Source organism: Hippocampus comes, unplaced genomic scaffold (genome assembly GCF_001891065.2).
Source record: "Hippocampus comes isolate QL1 unplaced genomic scaffold, H_comes_QL1_v1.1 scaffold51, whole genome shotgun sequence".
NCBI lineage: Eukaryota > Metazoa > Chordata > Actinopteri > Syngnathiformes > Syngnathidae > Hippocampus > Hippocampus comes.
The window spans coordinates 387372-412366 of NW_017805497.1; the positions used below are offsets into that span (position 1 = coordinate 387372).

The 24995-nt window shown below is 41.7% G+C and overlaps 4 protein-coding genes across 6 annotated transcripts in view; 2 read left to right on the forward strand and 2 right to left on the reverse strand.

The window, feature by feature from the left end:
• klhl5 (kelch-like family member 5) overlaps nucleotides 1-2999 on the forward strand; it is a 17389-nt gene extending 14390 nt beyond the window's left edge. Inside the window, exons 9-12 of the mRNA XM_019876483.1 lie at nucleotides 465-539; nucleotides 638-775; nucleotides 1451-1622; nucleotides 2151-2999. Coding sequence (XP_019732042.1) covers nucleotides 465-539; nucleotides 638-775; nucleotides 1451-1622; nucleotides 2151-2207 — 442 coding nt within the window. The 3' untranslated portion in view covers nucleotides 2208-2999. The remainder of the gene's footprint in view (nucleotides 1-464; nucleotides 540-637; nucleotides 776-1450; nucleotides 1623-2150) is intronic.
• A 381-nt stretch (nucleotides 3000-3380) lies between these two features.
• rfc1 (replication factor C (activator 1) 1) lies at nucleotides 3381-14806 on the reverse strand. Of its 3 annotated transcripts, XM_019876672.1 has the most exons (24): nucleotides 14673-14806; nucleotides 14177-14290; nucleotides 14024-14096; nucleotides 13626-13742; nucleotides 12258-12553; nucleotides 12077-12148; nucleotides 11139-11216; nucleotides 10724-11050; nucleotides 10022-10129; nucleotides 9772-9951; nucleotides 9487-9591; nucleotides 9352-9381; nucleotides 8931-9321; nucleotides 8693-8808; nucleotides 8492-8606; nucleotides 8183-8271; nucleotides 7960-8097; nucleotides 6997-7092; nucleotides 6661-6914; nucleotides 6439-6556; nucleotides 5692-5837; nucleotides 5398-5611; nucleotides 4792-4977; nucleotides 3381-4717 (listed from the first exon to the last, which is right to left on the reverse strand). In XM_019876672.1, the coding sequence occupies exons 1-24, from the start codon at nucleotides 14673-14675 to the stop codon at nucleotides 4613-4615; spliced, it is 3471 nt and encodes a 1156-aa protein (XP_019732231.1). In that variant the 5' UTR covers nucleotides 14676-14806; the 3' UTR covers nucleotides 3381-4612. The 3 variants fall into 3 exon arrangements, with proteins under 3 accessions (XP_019732231.1, XP_019732230.1, XP_019732229.1); XM_019876671.1 differs by having other exon boundaries at nucleotides 3381-4714; nucleotides 8931-9381; XM_019876670.1 differs by having other exon boundaries at nucleotides 8931-9381; nucleotides 14673-14805.
• Nucleotides 14807-16378: 1572 nt separating this feature from the next.
• Nucleotides 16379-19474, reverse strand: rpl9 (ribosomal protein L9). Its single transcript, XM_019876657.1, has 8 exons — nucleotides 19443-19474; nucleotides 18868-18914; nucleotides 18683-18798; nucleotides 18094-18189; nucleotides 17827-17959; nucleotides 16925-17005; nucleotides 16569-16695; nucleotides 16379-16485 (listed from the first exon to the last, which is right to left on the reverse strand). The coding sequence occupies exons 2-7, from the start codon at nucleotides 18911-18913 to the stop codon at nucleotides 16589-16591; spliced, it is 579 nt and encodes a 192-aa protein (XP_019732216.1). The 5' UTR covers nucleotide 18914; nucleotides 19443-19474; the 3' UTR covers nucleotides 16379-16485; nucleotides 16569-16588.
• A 286-nt stretch (nucleotides 19475-19760) lies between these two features.
• On the forward strand, nucleotides 19761-24989 carry lias (lipoic acid synthetase). Its single transcript, XM_019876656.1, has 11 exons — nucleotides 19761-19913; nucleotides 20156-20334; nucleotides 20788-20881; nucleotides 21010-21090; nucleotides 21515-21671; nucleotides 22430-22487; nucleotides 22597-22725; nucleotides 23430-23575; nucleotides 23651-23721; nucleotides 23795-23906; nucleotides 24350-24989. The coding sequence occupies exons 1-11, from the start codon at nucleotides 19830-19832 to the stop codon at nucleotides 24409-24411; spliced, it is 1173 nt and encodes a 390-aa protein (XP_019732215.1). The 5' UTR covers nucleotides 19761-19829; the 3' UTR covers nucleotides 24412-24989.
• The last annotated feature ends 6 nt before the right edge of the window (nucleotides 24990-24995 follow it).

Genomic DNA, 24995 nt, shown 5'->3' on the forward strand with positions numbered 1-24995 from the left:
TTTCTCCCAGATGTCACATTTTAAGAGAGATTTATTTTACAAAAACAGAGCCCAAGAACAGCAGATTTTTGCTGCCATGCACCCAAATGAGTCATTGTCGAATTGAACCTTTCCTGTTGCGTCAGAATTTCCCAGCAGCAGCTGACACGATACAATTATTAGAATTGCAAAAATCATTCCCTTGTTTTTCTTAAGTTTCTCCGAGAGTTGAAAAAGGCTCTAAATTGTAATGAACACAGGAACAAGTATTTTCTTCTGAGAGTAACACTACATTGTGTGCGAGCTGACGGAGCTTGTTATCTGCTCAATGCCTTCTGTTACTCCTCAGTCTTTGCTCTCTGAACTTTACAATGATGGGCTCACATAGATAATTGGCCGTCTACAGTTGTTCTGCAGTATTAGCTTTGGGGCTCATTGTTGTTCCCCGATGGTAAGTTTTTTTTTTTTTTTTTTCCCCCCCACAGATTATATGCAGTCGGAGGTCGTGACGGTTCCTCCTGCCTGCGTTCAGTGGAGTGTTTTGACCCTCACACCAACAGGTCAGCCTACATACTCTTGCTTTATTCCCTATTTGCTGCTGTCCGATTGGTTTCTACCCCCGTCTGATGGCTTTTAAGATGCCGACCTTCATCTCCAGGTGGAACGATTGTGCTCCCATGGCGAAACGGCGCGGTGGCGTGGGCGTGGCCACGTGGCATGGCTTCCTGTATGCCATAGGCGGTCACGATGCTCCTGCATCATCTCTGGCCTCACGGCTAAGCGACTGTGTGGAGAGGTACCATCGCACTGGGGAACAATCTGGAAAAAAAAAAGTTGATTTTGATTTTTAGGCTGATTATGATTGGAATCATCTACAGCAGGGGTGTCAAACTAATTTTTGTCGCGGGCCACATTGTAGTTACGGTTTGACTTGGAGGGCCGTTATGAATTTTGGGAAAGCATTATAATTGCTTCATCACCTCCACATATTACATAGACAGCGCACAACAAATGGATGGATAACTAGTTTTAAAATCACAAGTCAAGAATAATGACTGTTATTGTGGATTACATATGACAATTTGAAATTTTGGTTCAGACTTTAGCAAGCATCATGGAACTTAACATGCTTGATTTGCTTTCGCGGGCCACATCCATGGGCATAGTGTTGTAAGTTCTATTTTGTTTTATTTATTTATTTATTTTAATTTTGAAAGCTTGTAACTCATTCCTTCTCAGTGTTTTATTTACATACACATTTATTGAATATAAATTTAGAAACAACAGGCATCGTGTAGCTCAAGAACTTGCCACGATAAAGAAAAACTGAGATTTGTTTTGGATTCCAGCAGGCAAAAATTTGTTTTGAACAGTTGTCTAACCTAACGCAACAAAAACAGTGTTCTGTAGTGTAATTATTATGAGGTTAACTTGTTATGCCCTAAATGTATATGTGTCTGCCTGTGAACAGGTATGACCCTCAGACTGATGTGTGGACAGCAGTGGCCCCCATGAGTATCAGCAGAGACGCAGTGGGCGTTTGTCTCCTCGGCGACCGTCTGTACGCTGTAGGTGGCTACGATGGCCAAATGTATCTCAACACCGTGGAGGCTTATGACCCTCCGACCAATAAGTGGTCTCAGGTACACAAACACACACAGAGGCACACGACTGTCCCAAAGTATACTTAATGTTTCCTTCCTCTGCTGCAAAATGTCACCCTTGGCGCATACTAGACAGATCACATGTGGGCAAGTTCAAGAGATAAACAAGGCAACCACGTTGATCTTTTGGACCTCTCATCCCAGACAGTTACAAACCCAATTTAGGATAAATTGGGACATTGTGTTAAACACAACTTAAAACCAAATACAATGATGTGTAAATCATGTTCAACTTATATTTAATTGTATTCCCTGCAAAAAAAAAAAAAAAAATGGAGAAGAGCTAACACTTGTTTATTATGTTAATATGTTTTGCTTTATTTGAGAGAAATGGGCGTTTGTGTACCTGTACATGGAAGACTTTTGAATTGTTCTGTTGTACCCATGAAAATACAAGCAAAAACAAAAGTGTTGCAGTTTATTTTTTTATAAGCCACTGAGAATGACAATGAGGGAGGGAGTGCTTGTTGAATGCAGCTCTGATGATGTGGTTCTTGCATTTACCAGGTGGCACCGCTGTGTCTGGGCCGGGCCGGAGCCAGTGTGGTGGTGGTCAAAATGTGAGAAGCAGCAAAGGCTGACTGAGAAGTGCCAGGGGACTTCACAATAGTGAACAATAATTCCCCAGCCTCATTTTCTGAGTGCTGACATCCCAATCTCCGCCACCGATGACAGCCATGATCCAAAGCATTCTGCTGGCCTTGTGAGAGTTGGACAGTCACTCCTCCACAGACCCAAACTCCTTATTTTGGAGAAGACGCGCACTTACACTGTTTTGCTGATGGAAAGGTGAAGGACTGTTCAGAAAGTTACACTCTTGATTTGTAACACTTGTTTTTAATGTGTTCATTGGCTAAGATCTTACCTCTCTCAATGACCGACATAAAACAACTCCTCCCTCTGCTGCTGTCTTTCTTCCGCATTGTATCAGCTCACTTGTGAAAGACAAATGTTTCTGGATGGTTATTGAAAAATGAATTGTCAAGATTAACTGTTTCATCTCAATGCCCATTTTGGAATTGTGACCCGAAAGTATTAAGTCATGTCTTACCATAACACTTGTGACAAATGATGAAGCAATCAAAATCTGATTTTTTTTTCTATTAAACATGGATCAAAACAGTTTTTGCCAAACTATTAGTGATCAATAATACAATAGCATTCAGGATTTTAAGTGATTACCTAATAAGTTTAAGTTTGGGGAAGGATGCACTCTAATAATCTGTAACTTTTCTCATGCAGCACAGTCTCAGTTAGTCATTTTCAGTGGAACATCCAAAATTCAGCTGTCTGTACTGTGAAGCAAGCATCACTCTCATTCCCCCATTACCAAAAATCTACCCCGGTTTCCAAATAGAAGTAATGTTGGAAGGTTCGGTTTCAGTACCAAATAGAACTACCTGTAATGTACAGGTGCTCGTCAAAACATTTGAATATTGTGAAGACGTTGATTTCAGCGATGCTTGAAATGTATCAGCCTGTGTGGGCTGAATGTTTGCATTACACAAGTTTCACTTTTTGAATAGTATTACTGAAATAAGTCGCTTTCATATTTCATCATTTTTAGAGGAGCACTGGCAATGTGAATACAGACAGTAGCAAACAAAGACCACACTGAAAATCCAACTGTACTGTAATATGATCAAGCTGTACATAAACTGCATGGTCCTTGTATTTTCCCAAGGCACACCAGAAATGTCTACAGAAAATAGAATTTTCCCCTCATATTTTTTTTTTAACTACATTACAATTTTCTTGAATTACATTTCTTTGAATATTACAACATTCAATTGTGACTCAAGTGAAAATAAGCTTTTGAGAACACGACACATGCTAAATATGTACATAAAGGTTCATTATTGCACAATAGTCTGTGCTTATTTTTGTACCATGACAGGTGTGACAACCTATGACGGCTATCTCTTTCCTTTTTTTTTTTTTTTTTTGCTTAATTTTATACCATATAAGGCACCTCATATTGGACATGATCAATGATATATGTACATGTATACCTTCTCATGCTCTGATGGCTTTTATACAATAAAAGTTAAGAGGATGGCACTTTTGGTCTGCCCCTGTAAAATACCTCAACACACAGCAATAGCCTCCATCATGTTTACGATCCAGGCGGCTTCCATTTGTCAGAAACATGTAGCCATAAAACACAGCCAAGCAAAACGTGATGATGTTCTTAAGAGGTGGTTGGCAGCATTCGCGGTTGCACTGGACTTTTTTTTTTTGCATTAACATTGTGGACTGCTGTTAGCCTGAAGTGAAGATGGAGTGTCATGATTAACTGTGGGCAACAAGAGCAATGGCTGACTCCGCTAACAGCAGCCAAGCGGTGAGTGAACCCTTTGAGTGATTTATGGCTGGAGAAGCTTAAACATCTTTGAGATTTGGGCCAGTGACCTCAGGGTCACAAATTATGCATCTGCAATGTGTAATGAGGACACAACTGAAAAACTGGCCCTTGAGGCTTAAAAGCTGCGGTACCACATGCTGTGAAAATCTCAAACCCTTATGTGTGAACGATTGCTAATGATAATGAGCTGAACATCTTGTGGGCAAATTCATTCCTGTTGGAAAGAGATTTTTTTTTTTGCCCCGCCTTGAATTTGAAGTGGATACAACATTGTTAGCAACATAATCATTCAGTATCTTTGGATCTGAAAATACAGATTTTCAAGAACAAAAAAACACAAGAGGCATATCTGTCTATTTTACAAAAAGGCAATTTACAAGAAAAAGATCAGGGTGAAGCGAGCAGCCAAAAGCATTACGGCAGCATTGTTATACTCTTAAGAAGCAGTTGCATGATTTGGGGAACCCCCACACCCTACCCCCCTCCACACTCAGAGACATGATGAGGCGAATTGATACGATCATGCTCGGGAGGTTTTTAAAAATGGAAAAAGGACAGGAAGTGGTCATGGTCAGGAGGCAGCTTCATACTGCTTTGTTTTAGGTCACTTTTTAGCCTTAGCCTTGCCTTTTCCCTTCCCCTTCCCCTTCCCAGAATCCTCAGTCTTTTCCTTCTTAGATTCCTTGGTGACGGCTTTGGCCTTCTTCTGCTGTGGGAGGAAAACAAGCAGATATAAGATTGGATGGGGTCAATTGAGCCTGTCAACAGTTTGATAGACATTACTTTGATCATGGCATCCACACTGAGGCTCTCTCCTTCATCCTCAGACACTGGGGTGTCCTTCTCGGTGTCCTGCACTTCCAGTTCAGACTCTTCGGCGCCGCCGCGCCGCCCCTTCTTGATAGCTTGCAGGGAGTACGGTGTCAGATGGACCTCCTTGTTGTACGTCCTCGTGAATGCCGCTTTCACCTGGAAGGAAGGAAAGCAAATTTAGTTTTCTGGATGGCAGATTTTTTTGGGGTGTAACACATCGACCGGTCAGCAAGTTTTCATTGAGTTTTTATAGTGTTGGCTGGGCAATTAATGGAAACGTTATGATTGAAAATCCAACATACTGGCAGATCACACACTGCGTAGTCCGCGGGGTGCCTCAATGGATTGCAACATCATTAATCGAGAGAGCTTCGGACGTGATGCGTGAGCGCGCTGACAAACACTTCACGTTTTCCATAACCCCGTCCGCAGCCCCACCGTCGACAAGATATTTTCATAGCATGATAAGCAGCCGTTCGCAACCAGTGCACATCATCATTCAAATATATGACAGCAAACCCAGCACCCGCCAACCCCACCCCCACCACAGCATAGCCTCTGCTACCCCTTGCTGACCTTGGAGTCCAGTTTGGAGTAGGGGTCAGGTTGTCCGCCCCATGAACCAATCTCCATCATGTTATCCATGTCCTCCCTGATGAGCTGGTAATCGTCCAGTAGCCGCACAGCCTCACTGGCGCCCTCGGCTGCCAGCTTCTGGAGTGGGCTGAGTAGGGCCTGCCGCAGGAAGTAGAGGTAGTCCAGGTTCACCGCTTGTCTGCTGCTCATAGTCCTGTGCCACACACGACACCTTTAGCACCCCGGAGGGGAAACAAAAAAGCCCCGTGGTGGTTACTGGCATGGGGCTCTCACTTCAAAGCCATGTGGGAGGCCAGCTCCTGGACGATGCGGGAATGTTTGCCTGCCGACGAGTTTTTGCCAAGCCAGCTTGGGAACGACGGGAAATGACTCATGTAACCTCTCATGAGCTCACCTGGGATTACACTGGCATAGATAGCCTACAAACAAACAACATCATCAGCATCAAATCAACAGAATTTTATTTCGAGAGCATTTTAAAAACAATCATTGCTGCATTCAAATTGCTGCGCATGGAGTAAAAATCAGACATTCAAAAGGAAAGACAGTTAAAGCAAACTCACACAAAAAGCCATAAAACACTTTGACGTAACGGACAGTTAGACCTAATGTACAAGCCCTTCAGCTGATTATCTGGATGTGCAAAGCCTGAGAACCACACTATGCTGGATTGAATTGTGGACATTTTGCATGAAGCTGTTTTTCACCATTTCATTTTATTTATTCATTTTGGATTTTTCAATGGGTTATGGCTAAAAAACGGCATATGAAATACTTTGGAGTACAGCATGAGTTGCCCCTGTTCACCAGTGAAAATGCGCACAATGTTAAGAGCAGAGACAAGCGCTTGATTTATTTTAAATTTGAAGCCTAATTTTGTTTTCAATAATTCAAATGTAGCAGGTTTGTTCACAACACTCCTCACTGTATGTCAAATTTAGAGGACATTTATTTTGCCTTTGCAAAGAAAAACCTGAGCCTCAAATTCCATATTACTTATGAAAAGTGTGTGTGTGGTACCTGCGTGGGTAGCAGAGACCAGTTCTGCCCAGAGCGGATTCGTCGGTCCACCAGGTCTCCATCACTGATGGAGTCAGCCGTCTTGCTGAGCAGCACAAGGTGAGACTTTGCATTGCCCCTAAAAAATAAATTTAAAAAAGTGCAGTTTTGTCAATTGCAACTAACGTGTGAGCGTTAACTGTGTTGAAGTAAGCAAGAGGACAGGTGGCCTCCCTCCCTCACCCAGCAGCGGCAGGCCGCACGTGTAGATAATTCTCCTGGACAAAGAGGGGCGCTAGCGAGTAGTCGTGGAAGAAGAGATCCGACTTGTCAATGAGACTCATGTGGGCCGTCTCCTCGCCAGCCGCAAACACCTTTCGGCAGACGTCAAAGGGCCCCATTTTCAGGTCCTTGCGGGCGCTGGCTGCGTCAGACTTGCACTGGTCGTAGGTCATCACCTTGTCTTTAGCTGACCACATGCTGAGGTTATGGATCACCTGAGGGAAATCCAGCCAGCACACTTTTAGCTGCTAGCGCTCCCAAACCTGATTACCTGTCGTAATTGTTTTTCTTTTAAACCTGTCTGATGTCTTGATTGGACGCCAAGATAATTTCATTAAGTGCCGGAGGCGGAATCTTGATTCCTTCCTTGAAAGCGATGGACATCATAGCACCCTGAAAAAAGGAGGGGCGGCGGTGGGCATGTATTGAGACACAATCGGTAAAAAATGTTACGTATTTGGTAATACTGAAATAAATAAAAACTAAATCTATCCATCTCAAGAATTTCAAATAAAGTACATTTTTGAATGTTTGGGAAAAGGTTACAAAAACACTGAAATGATCCTTGGTATCTTAAACCAGTTTTTCCTAACCTTTATTGAGCCAAGGCACATTTTTCACATGTCCTTTAAAATCTCAAGGCACACCGCCAAACAAAAGCAGCACCATTTGTTTTTTAACTCATGCTGGGTAATATCTGAGCCCCTTTATGATTCTGTTGTATGTTTGCAACAGGGAGATAAACAGGTTAACAAGGTTGTACTTTCAGCAATCTGGTGGCCAAGCATCTAATTGTTGTGTCACTTTGTCACCGACATGGATAGTTGGACAAAAATACATTTAAATGGTTGTTTCTTGGGATGCACCATAAATTCGGACCAAATAATTATCAGGGTGGAATTATGAATTATGATGAATCAAAACAACAAGCTCCTATGGAAACAAAATAATAATACAAAGATGAAAATTCAATGAAGCCGTATTCTGTTATTGGATGGACGAATTATAATGACAAAGTAATCAACGAGATTTATCAGCCACTGAAAACATCATCGCTATGCTAACTCAGCCTTTAGTCAGTTAATTGTAGTCCGGTGTGACAAAATACTTGGACTGCGACAAGTGTTTTCAACATAGATGGGTGGGAGAAGAGAGTCTCCGGTATTGAACTTCTTCCCACTATTCTCTGAAAGCTGTCGCAACCACACCCCCTGTTGTACTTCGGATACCACCTCGGAAGCCCGCAAGATATGTCCATACCTTGATCTGTTCCATTCGCGGCCTCTGGAAGCGCAGATCAAAGCAGTAATTGGCCAGTGATCTGATCTTCTGATGGTTCCGATCGTTGCACATGCAGATGATGGGAATCTTGGAATTTTTGATGAGGCTGATCAATTCCTACCGGATGACACAAATGCTTGTCAGTATCAAGGAGATGGGCCGGAAAAGGTCAGGAACCAAGAAGCAATGCGTGTTTGTCTACCTGCATACCGCCCCGATCCTCATTGCCCGCCATGCCATCAACCTCATCCATGATCAAGACGTGCTTGGTGCTGACTTTACGGGACGTGCCTACCAATCACAGCCATGAAGTGTCATAGGGCTGCAGTGAACTGAGCCCAACTAGCTTCACATCAGTGATTCAACACTGCATGTATAACTAATCACATGAGACTTCAGTCCAGTTTGCCATGTATGGCATTGACAACATTTTGCTTTTTGTAAAATCAATAAAAATGGTTTTTTTTTCCTCAGTGATTTTAAGTTCCCGCGGGCACAGAAGCGACTTTACCTTTGTAAAAGCTTTCGATGCTGGTGTTGTTGAGGGACTCTGCGACCACGTCCTTCAGGTTGTTTTTGCTGCGTGTGCAACTTGCATTCATTTCCACATAGCTAAAGCCCAACTCCTATCGGCCAATCCGCAGGAGAATAAGAGGTATATTTGATCTCAGTCACAACAAGGCTGAATGCAATGCTACCCTTTCTCACTCACCTCGCAGACCAGGGCCGCTGTAGTGGTCTTCCCCACACCCGGCGGTCCGGAGAGTAGAGCAGCTTTGTAACCTGATCCGTCATCTTTTCCTGCAGCAAACTTTCCAAATCTGGCAACTATACACCAGAAAATAAGAGGCTTATGCCCACTTTTTAGGAAAAAATAAGTGGATGAGACTAGTTTTATGTATCTACGTATTAATATTAAGTGCAAAAAGATAGCTACGGCTGCATGTTACCTGGTGGTTTGGAGGCAGCGCTGCTATGATGCGTGTACCAGTTTTGCAGCCAGCGGAGAAGCTTGTTGGCGCAGCTCTGTTCCCCTTGCTGGCCTATCACAGCCTTCAGAGAACACGGGCGGTATTTGTCCACCCACAGCAGAGTGGCACCGTCCTCATTTACCGATTTCAATTTTGAGGCTGAAGAGGTGAAGTTCTGAGAAGAAAGTCCCAATTCCCTGCGAGCAGTTTGAGCTGAGCCTCTTCCGGGCGGGGTTCCGCCATCCATGGTTTTGGCACTACGGCCGGTTGTCTGCGCAGTCTTTGAGGGACTTGGAGAGTGAGGGGACTTGGAGTTGCCTTTGGAGGGAGAGATCTTTGAAGCTTTAGGAGTGGTCTTTGGGGCCGAGCCGGGTGGAGTCCTGGTCTTTGGGGCCGAGCCCGGAGGAGTCCTGGTCTTTGAAGCTTTGCTCTAAATGATGAAATAAATACAAACAAGTATTGACAAAAAGATATCTGAAGTTAGTTGAAACCAGCCTGTTCAATCACAAAAAACAAGAAAGCACTGTCTGCTGACCTCGGCCTCTGCAGCAATCTCATACTTGGACTTCTTCCCTGGTTTGGTCCTAATTAGCTCAAACAGGTCATCCTCATTAAGGATTTTGGTCCCAAAACTCTCCGCCTTAGAGGAACCAGAATTATAATTAAAAAAAATTTCAATTATTATTTCAGCTGGAATAATTTTACAGCAAAACTGGCCTCAATTGTACAAATATTTCAACTTTTGTTGAAATATAAATTTAAAACAGTTTAATGCTCACTTGAAATGAGCATGACGTCTGAAAGATGAGGTGTTGGCTACCTTCTCGAGCTTGGAGACGCCGCTGTCCCGACCCTGCACCAGGTAGGTGGTCTTCTTGCTGACGTTGCCCGTCACTTTTCCGCCGTAGCGCTCGATCAGGGATTTGGTCTCATCTCTTTCCATTGATTCCAGAACGCCCGTCAATACAAACACGCAACCCTCCAAACAGTTATCTGCACCCTGGAAGACCCACGACAGTTGGCGATTGATAAGCAACACATGACGTGTGTTGATGACCTGAATGCAATACCGTGGGGATTTCTCTGGAGCCCAGTGCTCTTGGTCCATCTCTGTTCAGGTAATTCCTGTAAGCGGAAGTGTTGAGTTTCTTCTTCTCTGCCTCGTCAGGTCTGGTGCTCTAACAGAATTGGGAGAACAGAAATAAAACGGTCCGCAAGTGACCGTGCTACCGATCTCATTCGCCGGAAAACATTTTCACACACTTGCAGCACCACTACTAGTTTACTGAGCGAACCCACCCTCTGTTGAGTTCAGTGGGCCATTCATGTTGTCAATGACAAAACAAGCAAGCAAACGCAGATAAATTCTGTTGTTTTTTTTTTAATCCAAGACAAGACTCCAACTGCCGATAAGTCCAATAACTACAACAGAAAAGTCCCCCAATTTGCTGGTATCTTTTATCAAAGTGAATAGTATGAATGAATAAATTCACAACATACCGCTAAAGTGTATATCCTTTTAAATTCAGGTTAAAAACGATGCTCTTTCCCATATCTTTGACAAAAGTCTTTCAAAGTATTTTCAAAATCATGTTTTCGAAAATCTTGTTCTGGCACTGCACGTGCATTTAGTAACTTTAGTCAGCCTTTTTTAAATTTCTTTGCTTTGTTTTTAAACCTCATTAACACCGTAACTGCTTTTAAATGTACTTTTAATTACACTATGTAAAGTACAGTGAGTTATATATTGTACATAATGAATTGGAGCTTACCGCTGGTTCAGTGGGAGAAGTTTCAAGTCCAGTCCCTCTTTTGGATGCCTGCACCTTTTCACTCCCTGACAGGGTAAATGGCTCCTTTTTGGGAGAGATTTTCATTTTTGTCTGTGCTTTGCTCTTTGTCGCGTTATCTTTTTCCTCGTCTCTTTTCTTCAACATCCCTAGTTTGGAACTGGGTTTGAGTGGAGCAGGGTTTTTCTTGGGTGAAGGACCAATCATGTCCTCTGACATGCTGTCCTCTCTGTTGTTCTTTGAAGGGCTGAGTGAATTCCTCTTTCTGTGGAATGCCTCCACATTTTTTTCATCCGAGCTTTTACGAACCTGGATGAGAACACAAAACAAAAATTGGATTTGAAAAAAAAAAATGCCGGCATGAAACTGTTATTATTACTGCTTCAAATTGTCATACCTTCTTTGCCTGTGGCTCTGCATCCAGCATGGCAAGTGTTCTGGCAAAGTCTTCATCTTCATGAATCTGCTTCTCCAGCTAAGTAATTCCCAATTGAGGGAATAAAAAAAAAAACTGGTTTAATTTTATTCATCTTGTTCACCAATGACAACTGACAACAACAAAGCAATAGTTTAGCCAATTACAGGGGTCCTCATAGTTCACAACCGTACTGACATACATTTTGAGGTTAAGAACGGTGCCCATTCATTTTTAATTTCTGCAGCAGCGTAAAAGCAGCTCCACACTGAGCAATGCGGAAGAACTGGACAGAACTGAACAATGCACAACGCATTACAGTTGATGACTGAGCCCCTCACACCTACCCTCAAGCTGCAACAAAAACTGTAAAACCTGGCGTTCTTATTGGCGACCGTTTTCGAGCGCTGCTTCTATTATTTTACTAAGCAAACAAACAACACACCACAATTGTAAAGTAAAAGCTAAGTACCATGGCCCCTGTAGCTGTTGACGGATAAATAAAAGCTGACTTTGGGCAAGGGGCAGGTCGCACCTGGACTTATCCCTCACATAAACACAAAAAAGACAATTTGGTGTCTTCAATGAAGCTAGTATGCATGTTTTTGGAATGTGGAAGAAAAGGTGAAGCACCTGAAAAAAAACTATGCAAGCATAGGGAGAATATGAAAACTCCACAACGGGAGTCTGGAACCTGGACTACAAATCTCATAATTCCGAGGCAAATGTGCTTGCAGCTAGCCTCTCGCCTGCTGTATCACCTTCTATCCAAATATTTGGTGTAATTATGATTTTACAATGCATTCCATAAATCATCAAATCTATTTCTGTACAAATTCAGCTGCATAAGAACAAAAATAGAACTCTGTCACAAACCAACAACCCCTTTTACTTCACATATGGTTTTGTTCACAGTTTACCTCATCATCCTCAACCATTTGCAGCTGTCGAGCTATTTGTTCATCGCTCATTTCATCGGTATCCTGGATTGGCTGAGGGTGAGACGAGTTGTTAGTAAGTTTAGTTAGCCTTGATAGCGACAGTAAACAATATACAACACACCGTTTAAATGAGACTGAATAAAATGTCTCAACTACTCACAGTCTTTCGTTTTGTGCTGGCGACCAGCTTCTTGCCCGAGCGCTGGATGCTTTCGTTGCCGAAGTAGTCCAACACAGAGGTGGGGGTTTGTTTGGCCTGAGGGGGTGGCGCCGTCTTTGGTGTGACTGGTGTGGTGGGACATTTGGCTCCATTTTTCGAGTGAACAGAGGACGACTTGATTGAAGACTCTGCAGCATCTTTCAGACCTGGACTTGACCTGCTCTTTTGGGAGGTGCCATTTTGCTTGCTTATGGAGGACTTTTTCTTCAAGGACTCAAAGTTGTCACTGTCTGAGTCTACAATCAAAAGAAGTATTTTTCAAAACAACTTTTTTTTTTGTTGTTGTTGTTCAACTAAACACCTTGACACACCTTAAAAGCAGAACCATCCTTTTAAATGCGTTCCAGTATGTACGTTACAGTTTAAAAATATGGCAAGCATCATTTCTTCAAACCACCTCCACGCTAAGCGAACTTGAAGTGCATTGTCAACTTGGAAAAAATAAATAAACATGCCTGCACAGCAAATTTGGTTGGCTGCACTCTTTGTAAAGCTGCAGCTGAAGGTGGAGTTTCTGAATGCAACACAGAACACTCAGGAGAAAAAGATGTTTTAAAAATAACCAAGAAAAAATATAGTGATTGAAGAGAAGAAGAGAACAATCAGATCTGCTGACATCAGTGACATCGCATGCCTCGCAGGGAGGGGAGAAAACAGTAGTGAGGAGTTGGACAAAAACGTTGGGTGGATTTATTTCATGTGAAACAAACACGATCATATACTGCTTAGAAAACTGAGGGGAAAAAGTAATGTAGAGCTAACCTTCAGTGATTAACGAGGCAATGCTACAATATAGGATCTGAATTAATGATGTTTTACTGATGAAAATGTACAATGTATTGTAAGAGGTGTCTATCTGTGGCCTTCGATTTACTAGGAATGAGTTTGTGGTGTACTACTGCCCAAAGACGGCTTGTCTTGTCAACTCACCTGCCACCATTTTCTAATTAACCCTACATATGAAACTACCAGTAGTATTCAACCTTTTAGCAAAGAACACCATGCCTACAGTGAAACATGGTGGTGGCAACATGATGCTTTGGGTTATTTTTCTTTAGCTAGAACTGTTGTTGGCACAAAGCCTTCAGGCTTATGCTAGAAATAAACAAACAAACAAATCCAAAAATGCCTTTTACAACAGTTTTGAAATAATTTATCTTGGTCTGATTTTTTAAAAATGACACAAAAATTCTATTCACTGTACTTCTTGATCAATTAGTGTAGCAGTCTGATTAAAAATATATCCATTGTCATGGAAGTGCAAGGTTCAGCGAGGATATGTTTTCATAACGCTGACAACCATTTTACCTTTTTCCAAGACGCAGTGAACAGGCTCTTTCTTGAGAGACTGTGCAGCATTGCTGATCTTCTGCTTCTTCTTAGGAGATTTCTTGGATTTCGTGTCTCGATCCTCTGAGTCAGAGTCTGAATAGACCAAAAACAAGCATGGTAGTCAAATAAAATGCTCAATAGTGTTGGTGTCTGAGTATTACTTAATACTTGAACCATTTCCATGTCATGTAAAATCATTGGTTATGTCTTATTTAACTGGTTTTAAAAAGTAGCAGCAGATGGTTTATCAAGGGTGTGATCATCTTCAAAGTGTTATTGCAATCTTTTGCAAAACCAGGTTAACCGTAGGCGGGACTTACTACAAGTTATCCTTACAAAGACCAATCATAGTCAAATTTCAGAAATATAATTACCTGATTGTATGACTGCATGTTTTTTCCGTTTTTTGTCATGCATACGTTTCACGTCTGTTTCTTGTTTTTTAATCTGAAGCATTAAGAAAAAGAATACATGAGACAATAATGTAGCGCATTCCAAGGATTAAACTATAAGTGTCATTTTCTTGCCTTGGTCTCTTTCTTTTTCAACTCTTCCTCTGAAGAAAAAGGATTCCTCTTCGTGCTCGCGTTTCCATTAGGAGTCGCTTTCTGTGCTGATGGCGCAAAGAATCTCCGAATGTCCTGTGAGCAACCAAACTAATATGAGCAGGGTACTACCTAACGTGATCTTATTGACAACGAGGCGACAGATAGACAGAGATGCAATGAAATCCACATAATTCACTCAGCGCTAAATTGTTTACTGAATCAGTTTCGTGTGGAGCCTCACACAAGATGTTTCCAAATCCTCCGGATACAAAACGTCTTATTTTACCGAGGTACAATAATTCAACGTCATTCAAATGTTTACGGGACAGTGGATCAGTTAAGCTAACAGCTCCAATTTTGCAACAATTTGAAGCGGATTTGCAAGATGAAAGACACTTTGTTCCCATCAAAGTTAACATTTGTGACAAACATCCTGTGGTTTCAGAAAACGCGACAGCCACAATTACAACGTTACCATTGTGAACACGTCTCCCCACAATGTTTCAAGTTTGTTGTCAGAGAGAGGAAAACGCGCAGTTACTTGGCGCGAAGCAAGACTTAGTTGTCGCCCGAAGATGACGTTGATAAAGCGCCCATAGACGAATATACATAAACACAAATGGTACAAACCGAGAAGACTAGGAGTGCGTTTGGAAATATTTTCCAAGCGCGCAATGCTTCACGACGAACGTTCAGAAACGCGACTTGCTGTTCAAATGTGCCGTTGGGTTATTTGGAGCGCCCGTCACTCCATTCCCAAACACACCCTAGATATAGGCCAGCGCTCCCAAATGTGTAGACTAACAGGGTTGGACGAAGTCATTCACACCTTTCCACAGTTACAATGCAATTCAATGCAATACAATTGGGACATTTCAAAAAAAAATTATCATATGTAATGGATATTTTCCACAAAAATCACAACATATGCGGTATGTTTAAAACACATTTGCATTGCCAGCAGTATGTTTTAGACTAACTACGCGCCTAATTAGTAATTGTAAAATGCATTGCTATGCTTAGAAAGACATCACGTTTTTATATGAATATATTTGACGTCACAATTCATAAGTGCTACACAATAAACAATGAAATTTCCAAGCATATGTACTAAATAATTAAAAATGTTAAATCTATTGACAGGACAATGAAAAATAATCAAAAAAATGTCTTGATACTCTGCGATTGGCTGGCCACCAGTTCAGGGTGTCCCCTGCCTACTGCCCGAAGACAGGTGGGATAGGTTCCAGCAGCCCCCCCCCCCCCCGCGCGACTCTTGTGAGGATAAGCGGATCAGAAAATGAATGAATGAATGTCTTGATACTTTTAAAAAACGCCTGTCATTTCTCCACTGACATCACGGCCATGGATTGGCCGCCCAAACTCCTTTAAGGATTTCAAATTTGGTACTTCTTGAGTGCTTGATTTTAACATTACGTAAAGTCTCACAGTGAAGTATGGCTGTACGTTTAGTTTTCATTTGATGGGTAATTTTGAATGCCAGGTACAGTATCAATGATGGGTGAGGAAACTACTTGGTGTTTTAAGTCGCACCCAAAGAGTCAATTATACCTGACATGTTTCGAAACAGATTTTGAGCTGGATGGGAAGCAGACTGGGAAGAGTAGGTTTAACAATTCTCAGTAAATTCAGTTTAGTATCGTGCATTAAGGCTAGTTGGGAAGGGAATGATCAGGTTCTTCACAGGCTTTCAAACAATCCTCACAAAATGTGTGCTGCTTTATGGAAAAGAAGCAATATATCCAGCTCGATGGATTCAATTGGATTCCTGATTTTAGATTGCGGTCTTCTTGCCTTACTATCATTTCTTTCTCTTTGACACAAGGCTGATTGAGTTCATAACAAAGTGGTAAAGAAAATCTCTATTCTCTATTTGTGCGTCATCTTTCAAAGTTTTTTTTTTCCAGGATTGTTAAAAAAACGAAACTATACCTGAATCGTATTTTAGTAACCAGAGCACGAAATACAAAAGGATATGTGTATAAAAGTGACTCCCAAGACACCAAGAAGTGGTCACACTGACAAGTTTAACAAATATTTTTATATACAGCAAGTATAATTTCTTTATAAACTTCCCTTTTGTTTTATTTGGTCTGGACTAAAAGTGAAAAGACAAACCTGCATGTGGTTAAGCTGCATATATGAAAAACAAAACAAAGATGATGAAACAATATTCCAACTTTATTGGTCAAAACAGAATATGCTTGATGGATGCCATAAGGAAGTTTCTGGTGTCTTAATCGAGGTGAGATGGTTCATCAGGTCAACTGTTGAAATTTCAGAAAAAAATTTACAAACCAATAACTGCATGTTGCATTCCATTAAAATCATAGAAAATCTTTTTTCTGACCTTGGGTGTGGATTCAGATTTTACTTATCTGCGTCCACAACTGTTCCCTTCTCAGACACGTAAATGCCATCCAAGAACTTTCTGATATCCTTATTTTTGACTGTGGTGGCCTGCTGGATGAGAGCAGCTGGAAAAGGAAGAAGTTGGTGTGAAAAATATCGTAAGGGAAACCATTGCATTGACTTTAAAGGGAGACGAGGGCCACAGATTTAGAAAACAGGTCAACACCTTCACATACAACTAATTGCAGTTCGCTCTACAAAATAATTGTCTGGAAATCTCCAGCACTTGTTGGTAGTCACAGTGATTTAGTATATCTAAATTGTAACGTATTGACATGGACTTTTACAACATACCTGAATTTGACACCAGCTCAATATCGTTGCCCTCCAGCACCAGCTCATCCTTCTGGGCTGCTGAGACTGTGCACATCACACCTGGGAGAAGTAAAACAAAAGTTTTACTTCAGGGAGAATGTTGAATCAAAGTGCAGCCTTGAACACGTTCAATGTACTTTAATCAATTAGGCTTCTTCATACAAAAATGGTAAACTCAAAATTAGCGGAGACCGGAGGAGCCAGGGCACAATAATCCTAATTTGAAGTTGCCAATTTAAGACCCTAAAAAGAAAAGTCATCCCTCCGTAATTTTAGTGAAACAGTGGATCAGTATATATATTTTTTTCAAATTACACCCGATATTGCATAAATTGATCAGCTGCAATGGAATATCCATGATACTGTAAGCAGTGAACCACTCCAAGAATGCAACTTTATTTAAATACAGCTCTTTTCATGCAGACGATCTAAGCCCACCTTTCCACAGATTGTTTACGATGTGTAAGAGAGTAATGTGGGATGGGTATTGAAGGCAAATTTGCTTCCTCATTCAAAAGCTCACTGATCATGGCAATTTGTGTTGAACGCAGTTGATGTCACTATGTATCTAATCATGCGAATCCACAAAGCACTCCAGCAAGTTCTGTCTGAAAAGCAGGCCCACTTAGGGTGTCAATAACCAGGAACAATGCAAAGGGAACTAGGGAGTTTCACAAAATGCTTAGGTACTGTTAATGGCACTTCAAACTGTTGCCAACTATCAAAATGTTAATTGGATTGGAATGCTACAAAGTCTCAGTTAGTGGTCCACTATCAACGGCCCATTTTATTATCTGCAGAGAAAAGTGCACGAAGATAGAATGCAAAGGTCCAATGAACGTTCAGTCAACAAATGAAGGCAACAATGACCATGTACTCACCTGTCCTCATTCTGACGCGGCGGATGTACTTCTCACCAAGGAAATTTCTGATCTCCACCATCGTCCCATTCTCTTGCATGACAACATTGATGGGGAAATGGGCATACACCGAACGCATTTTGTAACGGAACCCCTACAGTGAGACAAGATTATAGAAACGTGAGGCATGGTGAAAGGAGCAATGAAATGAAATGAAAGCATCGTTAAGTGCAAAGGTATAATTTGAAGTCAGTCCTGGAAATTGTTGAAGCTGAGTGACAATCTTACCAAAGTGACTCCCTTGATCATGTTCTGGACGTGACTGCAGATGGTGCGCACTGTTGCCAGCTCCTTTCGGTTCCCCCACCATTTTTCTACACGCAGCTGAAATACAGTTGTTCAGCAAGTCAAAACTAGCAGCTTGACGTTCCAAAGTCATTTGCTGCCCATATATGGAGGAACGTCTAAGTTCTTAGCACAGTTCAATACAGGCCGCTTTTACAGGTCTCAATTCCATTTGCTTGGTATTCACAGATTAAAATTACAAAATATGATTAGCAATAAACAGGCATACATTTGCATTCTTAAAAATTATAAAACTTTACAGGGAGCACAATACCGAAACAGAGCCTCTTGCACAGAAGTCTTAATTACCGATTTGTTTTACTGTTTGTTGTGTATGTTAAATTGCTCCATGTACAGCACTTTGTATGCAGCGATGGCTGTTTGAAAGTGCTCTATAAATGCAGTTGAGTTGAGAAGACCAAATTAGGTTCACTTTTAAAAGTTATACTGCATTTCAGGATCATTCTGAAATTACATTTGAAAGCCAACGTTCCCTAAAATTCTGTGGCAGGCTTTGTTTGGTCTTCCATACCTTCTTACTTTTCCTGCCCAGCAGACGGAGCTCCAGGTTGATGTGGTTGAACTCCCTGACGAGTTTGCCACGGGGACCATTGACAGTCACTGTCCGTCCCTTCAGCTTCACCTCGACTGCAACAAGACACAACAAAGTGAGCATTAGCCACCAAGGGATGCCCCTAGCAAACAGCGTTTTCTTACCATTGTCAGGAATGTCGACTGTCTGGCTGCTGAGAATGGTCTTCATTCTGGAAGGGACATGAGACGCGATCAGTTAGTCAGGATTTGACGTGAGATTTCATACTTTTAAATTAACATCCGGAAAGAAGCCAAACGCGACCACATTTTATAACACTGGCACGGATTTCGGACTCATTTGGAGATGAAAACTGCGAAGAGAGCTGGAGCCACACAGCGGATAAGCTAGCATTAGCATAAGGCAAATGAGACTCCCTACTTAACAGTTCTACTTCAAGCATTTTTATTGATAAACATTCCACAGCATTTGTTACATGTCGATAGTGGCTATGGTTCAAGTCAAGGCGGTAGGACACTGCGTGACTCGGCACTGTCGGCCTAAAACGGCCAACTTCGATCACGTATCAAACAAGCCCATATATTCCCCTCAGACATGGCCATGACACAAAAATAATGCCTTCCGACTAAAAAGCCTTATCAGTAAAGTACACCCCGCAGGTTAGAAGTCAACCTAATGTGAAATTTCGACTGATGGACTTGGATTATGTCCGATGACTGACATTTTCAGTCAACCTCACCTCGCTGTTAGTAGAAGAAAAGGGGGAGGAAATACGTCACGGCGCTGTTGTAGCGTGAGTCTGTGACGTCACCAGACATGAACAATGGAGCACACTTTCTCGCAAAATGGCCAAAACAGCTGACAAAAAAAAAAACCAAAACAAGAAATGTCTAGTTCCAAATTTTCATTGTGCTCAAATACTTGAACTAGTTGATAAATAAAGGAAGAAAGTAAAACTTTGGCCTGAACATCTATGTAGGTTTGTCTAAAGGGGAGAAATGCACTACAAAGTTTTTCTGCTCCTCCGCTGTCGCCGTCACTTGAACGCAACACTAAACCGAAGCAATCGCTCGTCGATGTGCGTTGTTCGATACCGAGCTGGGCCAGGAACTTGGTATCTAATGTTATGGCGTTGCTCAAGCAAAGTTGCTTTGTGGTCGGCCGTCTCTCAGCTCATCGCCCATGGCTTGGAGTGACAAGTATCTCGCACGTCAGTATTTCACTCCAACACTGTGAAATTACTTCGGTTTGGAAAGATCTTTGATGTGCTTTCGATCGTTTCATTGGAGTAAGCGTAGTTCCTGAGCTGCTGTTTTCATAACGGCCGAGTAGCAAGGGCAAAGTTTACAAAGACGTCTTTGGTTGCGTACATCTTCTAGGCGGTGTGCATCGCGTGAGGATGGAGTATAAATTGTTATCATCTGAGCCATTCATTCCCTTTGTCTCCTACAGAGCTACACAAGCGGCATATCATCTGCGGCCAAGTCCTCTCCGAACACGGCTGACAGGAGCAAAGTGCTACTGAGCGATAATGAAGGCCCCACGCTGCAGGACTTCATTTCAGGGGAACTATCCGAGAAAGACAACTGGGCAGAGTACAGAGGCAACTTGAAGAGACAAAAGGGCGAGAGGTGCGTGCGTGTTCGCTGTCACACAGGGGTGTGGAGAATTGGCAAAAACTGTCAAAAAGCCATGATGGAATTATTCGTCAACTGTTGAATGAGAGGGAAGAAGCTCTTGGAATGTCTGGTTATAGTGTGCATAGTTCAGTAGTGCCTATCTGAGAACTAGCTTGAAGAGGTGGTAACCAAGATGTGCAGGGATCAATATAATGTTGCCTTCCATTGTCTTCAATGTGCAAGTCTTGAAGAATGAAATGCATATGTGGTACTGCTTTCTACTGTATTGTTTGTGCTGAAGAAAATATCAATGCTCACCCTTCCTCAGAAATAGTTGTCTGTTCTCACTCATTTTGTTTTGTCAATTTTAATCCACAGAAAGACTGTGGTCTTGTTAGATATAGTTATAGAACACACACAATTGAGAATTCTTGTCTCAGCGCTATAAAAGTCAATATTTTGCAGGCTTCGGCTGCCTCCTTGGCTGAAGACAGAAATCCCAATTGGGAAGAACTACAACAGGCTGAAGAACTCTTTGAGAGACCTCAATCTTCACACCGTAAGATACACAAAGTTAACCGCAGTTAACTTGGAAACTTGTTGAGCAAGAACAGCACTTTTTTTCACGCTTACATTAAGCTGTCACATATCTGCACATTTCAAAGAGTGAATTGGTGTGTTCATCAGGTATGTGAGGAAGCCAGGTGTCCTAACATTGGCGAATGCTGGGGAGGAGGAGAGTACTCTACAGCTACAGCCACCATCATGGTCAGTCTGTAACATGCAACTTAGGCCCTATGTACATGCTATTATTTTCAAAAATAATACATCTTCCGTGCTCAGTAGTTAAAAGTATCTGCATCCACAGACATTTGATTTATTGTACATAAAAAATATTTCCCCGGCAGTTTGATACTTAGCAAATCAGAAGCTGGTGAAAGCAACAGAAACCACACACTCTGAACTAAATTGTCTTTTGAATACCTTTTGTCAGCGTGCACGTGGACTTAAGATTTAACGTGCGTAAATAATGGACCTCTGCAGGTTGCAGTGAACTTGTGGTGAAGTGGGATCAAACTCGTTGTTGTTGCACGATGCCATTTTACTTTCAACTTCCATTATCAATTGTTTGCATTTTCAGGACCATTTTGATTTGTTACGTAGTAATTTGTCATTTCATTTGAATGGCTAGCTGATGGGAGACACATGCACGCGCGGATGCCGCTTTTGTTCTGTCAAGACTGCTCGCCTGCCACCACCTCTGGACCCTGAAGAGCCCTACAACACTGCAAAGGCCATCGCAGCATGGGGACTCGACTATGTGGTGCTCACATCTGTGGACAGAGATGGTAAGATGGGCTCCTCAATTCCTAAATAGGATCCAAGAAGCGAATGTCAAAGCTGGTTGACTGCATGTCAGGTCGAAAAATTGAAGTCTTTTCATATTTTTGGAGACCATACAAACATTCTACTATGTAATTGAGTCATTATTTGTATTAAATGCAGCAGGAATAAAATTGTTTGCCAATGTGATGATCTTTGTTGAAATAATTCGCGCGTTATCCTGTGTTACTAAAAGCAACTCTCGATACTGTCAAATCACAATGGTACATAAGCAGCACCTACTAAAAGAACAAACAAAAAAACTTTGTTCATACATTTATTGTACAAATACGAGAGAAAGCAAAAGAAAAAAAAAGGTCTGGAATTTCAGGCTTCTGCAGGTTGCATGCCTTTTCCGTGGCTAGGTCAACGACCTTCAACTTGAAGGCTGCAGGGTGGGCAATACATTGAATTGTCAGCATGAGACTTTACGCAGAGCAGATTCAAATATAGATCAGAATGGTTCAATACAGGTGCATTCGATTTTAAAAAGGTAAAAACAAAGAATTGACAAGAATGTGCGCAAATAAGCCACATGGGTTAAAGCTCAGGAAATATTCATGCCTTATCGTCTTAGGTTTTCATAGCCCGCAGTTGGAACACGAGCCAGATTCATTAAAACAAATGACACGAGAACTGCACCTCCACAGGGAAATGTAGCTCTTGGAATTAGAGTACTTCAGTGGTCTCTTCTGTATTCAAATCTGCTCCTTATTTTGGGTAGATATTGCGGATGGAGGAGCGGAACATTTTGCCAAGACTGTTTCTCACCTGAAGGAAAGGTAAACAAACTCAGCATCTCTGCTTTTTCACCGGGATAGATCGTACCAAGCTACTGGTGTCGTAACGTGTGTTCTAAATGAAAGCGTCCATTTTATTACCTTCATGCAGAAACCCTCAGATCCTGGTTGAATGTCTGACACCTGATTTTCGGGGCGACCTTGCAGCTGTGGAGAAGATCGCCCTGTCAGGTCTGGATGTATACGCGCACAACGTGGAGACAGTCCGTGAGCTGCAAAGGTACCACGATGGGATGAACTTGATTGTGCACTTGCTACCTAACGCTCAATTTGACATGCCTCATACGTACACTGTATATTCAGGACTGATGCACGCTTTTGTCGGACAACATAAGTTATTCTTTTTCATTTTTAAAATCTGTTTTCTACAGCCGCTTAGTCATGCAGGATAAGTTGTGCTTTACGTCTTACGTAAGAGAGGCGGACCCTGTGGAGTGAGACCTCCAGGGCACCTGAATCCCACAGAGAGCAAAACGGATCCAGGGCGGCATGTCCCAAGACAGTTTGTTACCCAATTAATGTACTTAATTTTACACAATTCAATAAAATGCAACACAACTGAAAATTGTCAAACCATAGTTGTACAACAACAAAAAAAAAAAACGGGGAAAGAAAAAAATTCCCTTGTTGAGCATGCTCAATCTTTTGTAGCAAAGGCCAAGAAAAAACAAATGACTCCTTTGTCGTTATGTTGTAATTTTATGGCATCTATCATGACATCGCGTACATTGATGGTTTATATGTAGGAGCGAGTGTGTCAAAAAATAAAAATTTGCGCAACTATAAAGATTGTCAGTTTTGGGGTCAAATTCTGAGTTTATTTTAAGACCTTTCAGTTTTTATATATATATATATATATATAATATATATATAATTAATGACTACATAGTTGCCTTTTTTTGTTGTCCCCCTCTCTAATTCTAGGCATGTCCGAGATCCTCGAGCCAATTTTGACCAATCTCTGAGCGTTCTGAAGCACGCCAAAAAGGCCAATCCTGCTTTACTTACAAAGACATCCATCATGCTCGGATTGGGAGAGACTGACCAACAAATTCAAAACACACTGACTGGTACATTCACTGGGAATATGCAGTATTTGGTAAGACGTGATCGAAGGTCGTGACGCAGTTTTGGTGCTGTTGCAGAGCTGCGTGAAGCTGCAGTGGATTGTCTGACACTGGGACAATACATGCAACCCACTAAACGGCATTTAAAGGTAGGTGCGCTCCACAACATTTCAAATCACATTTGAATTCATATCAACCATATCAATTTGTGTGCGCTCCTAGGTGGATGAATACATCACACCAGAGAAGTTTGCACACTGGGAGAAAGTTGGGAATGACATGGGCTTTGTCTATACTGCCAGTGGGCCGCTGGTTCGATCCTCCTACAAAGCAGGTGAGAACTGGCTTGGAAATGCATCCATTATACAGGGGTCAAATTATGATGGCACATTTTTGCTGGAAATGAATAATGCGCTCAATGAGTTCATGATTAACACTGATGAATATTAAGCTATTTTTTGTAGCAAAAATATACTTGTGTAATCAATATGCTTTTCAGTTAGACTGAATTAATTCAGCAGTAATTTTTCTACGAAAAAAGGTGCATTTGCCCCCCACCCCCTAATTTTGTTGCTTTACTGTAAACAAGTAAAATACAAATTAGTGCTGTAAACAAATTGATTTGATATCACTTTAAAATTAAACTATTTGACATATACATACCTTGTACAAAGGACCTGGCCTACTTTTTAAAAATCTAATAGGGCCCAAGCACTTAAGTTTGGACACCCCAGGGTTAGATGACCTTAACTACTTTGCCTTCCTCAATCTCCACAGGAGAGTTCTTCCTGAAGAATTTGCTGAAGAAGAAAAAAGCAGCAGCTGTTACGGCGGAATGAATAGCAACAAACCAGCAACCCTGTCTATAAACACAACTTGATACCAGTGCCACGATGCATTACTTCAAGTCACAGCATAACACACAATACAGAATAGAAAGCATATTTACACTCGAGTGAAGTAAACGAGGCCAAGGGGCGGGGTGAGGGGTTCCATAAAAACTGGGACCATCTATCATGGACGTTTGAGAGATGATTAAAGAGAAGGCGAGCAGGGACAGGCCAGCGGCTATCCAGATAACCACCTGAATGTCGACTGTCCACGATGAGAAAATGTTGCTGCTTATTTTGCGACTCCGGGGCCTCTTATTGTATTCTGTCTCCACTCTCCTGGACCTTTTCTTTGTAAGAAGCACTTCAAGGCTTGCTACACCTGCTGTATGTGGAGTTATTTAATGACATTGCTTTGAGATACCAATAATTATTTACTTGACCTGAGTAAATCAATGTTTGCACTCAAATCTGTTATCACTTTTACACAAGTGCCACCTATTTCAGATGTCTACGTTTATAATACCATTGTACCATAAATTCAGTTTTTGATTAATTAAAACCTCTGACACATTTTTGGAATTCAACCATCA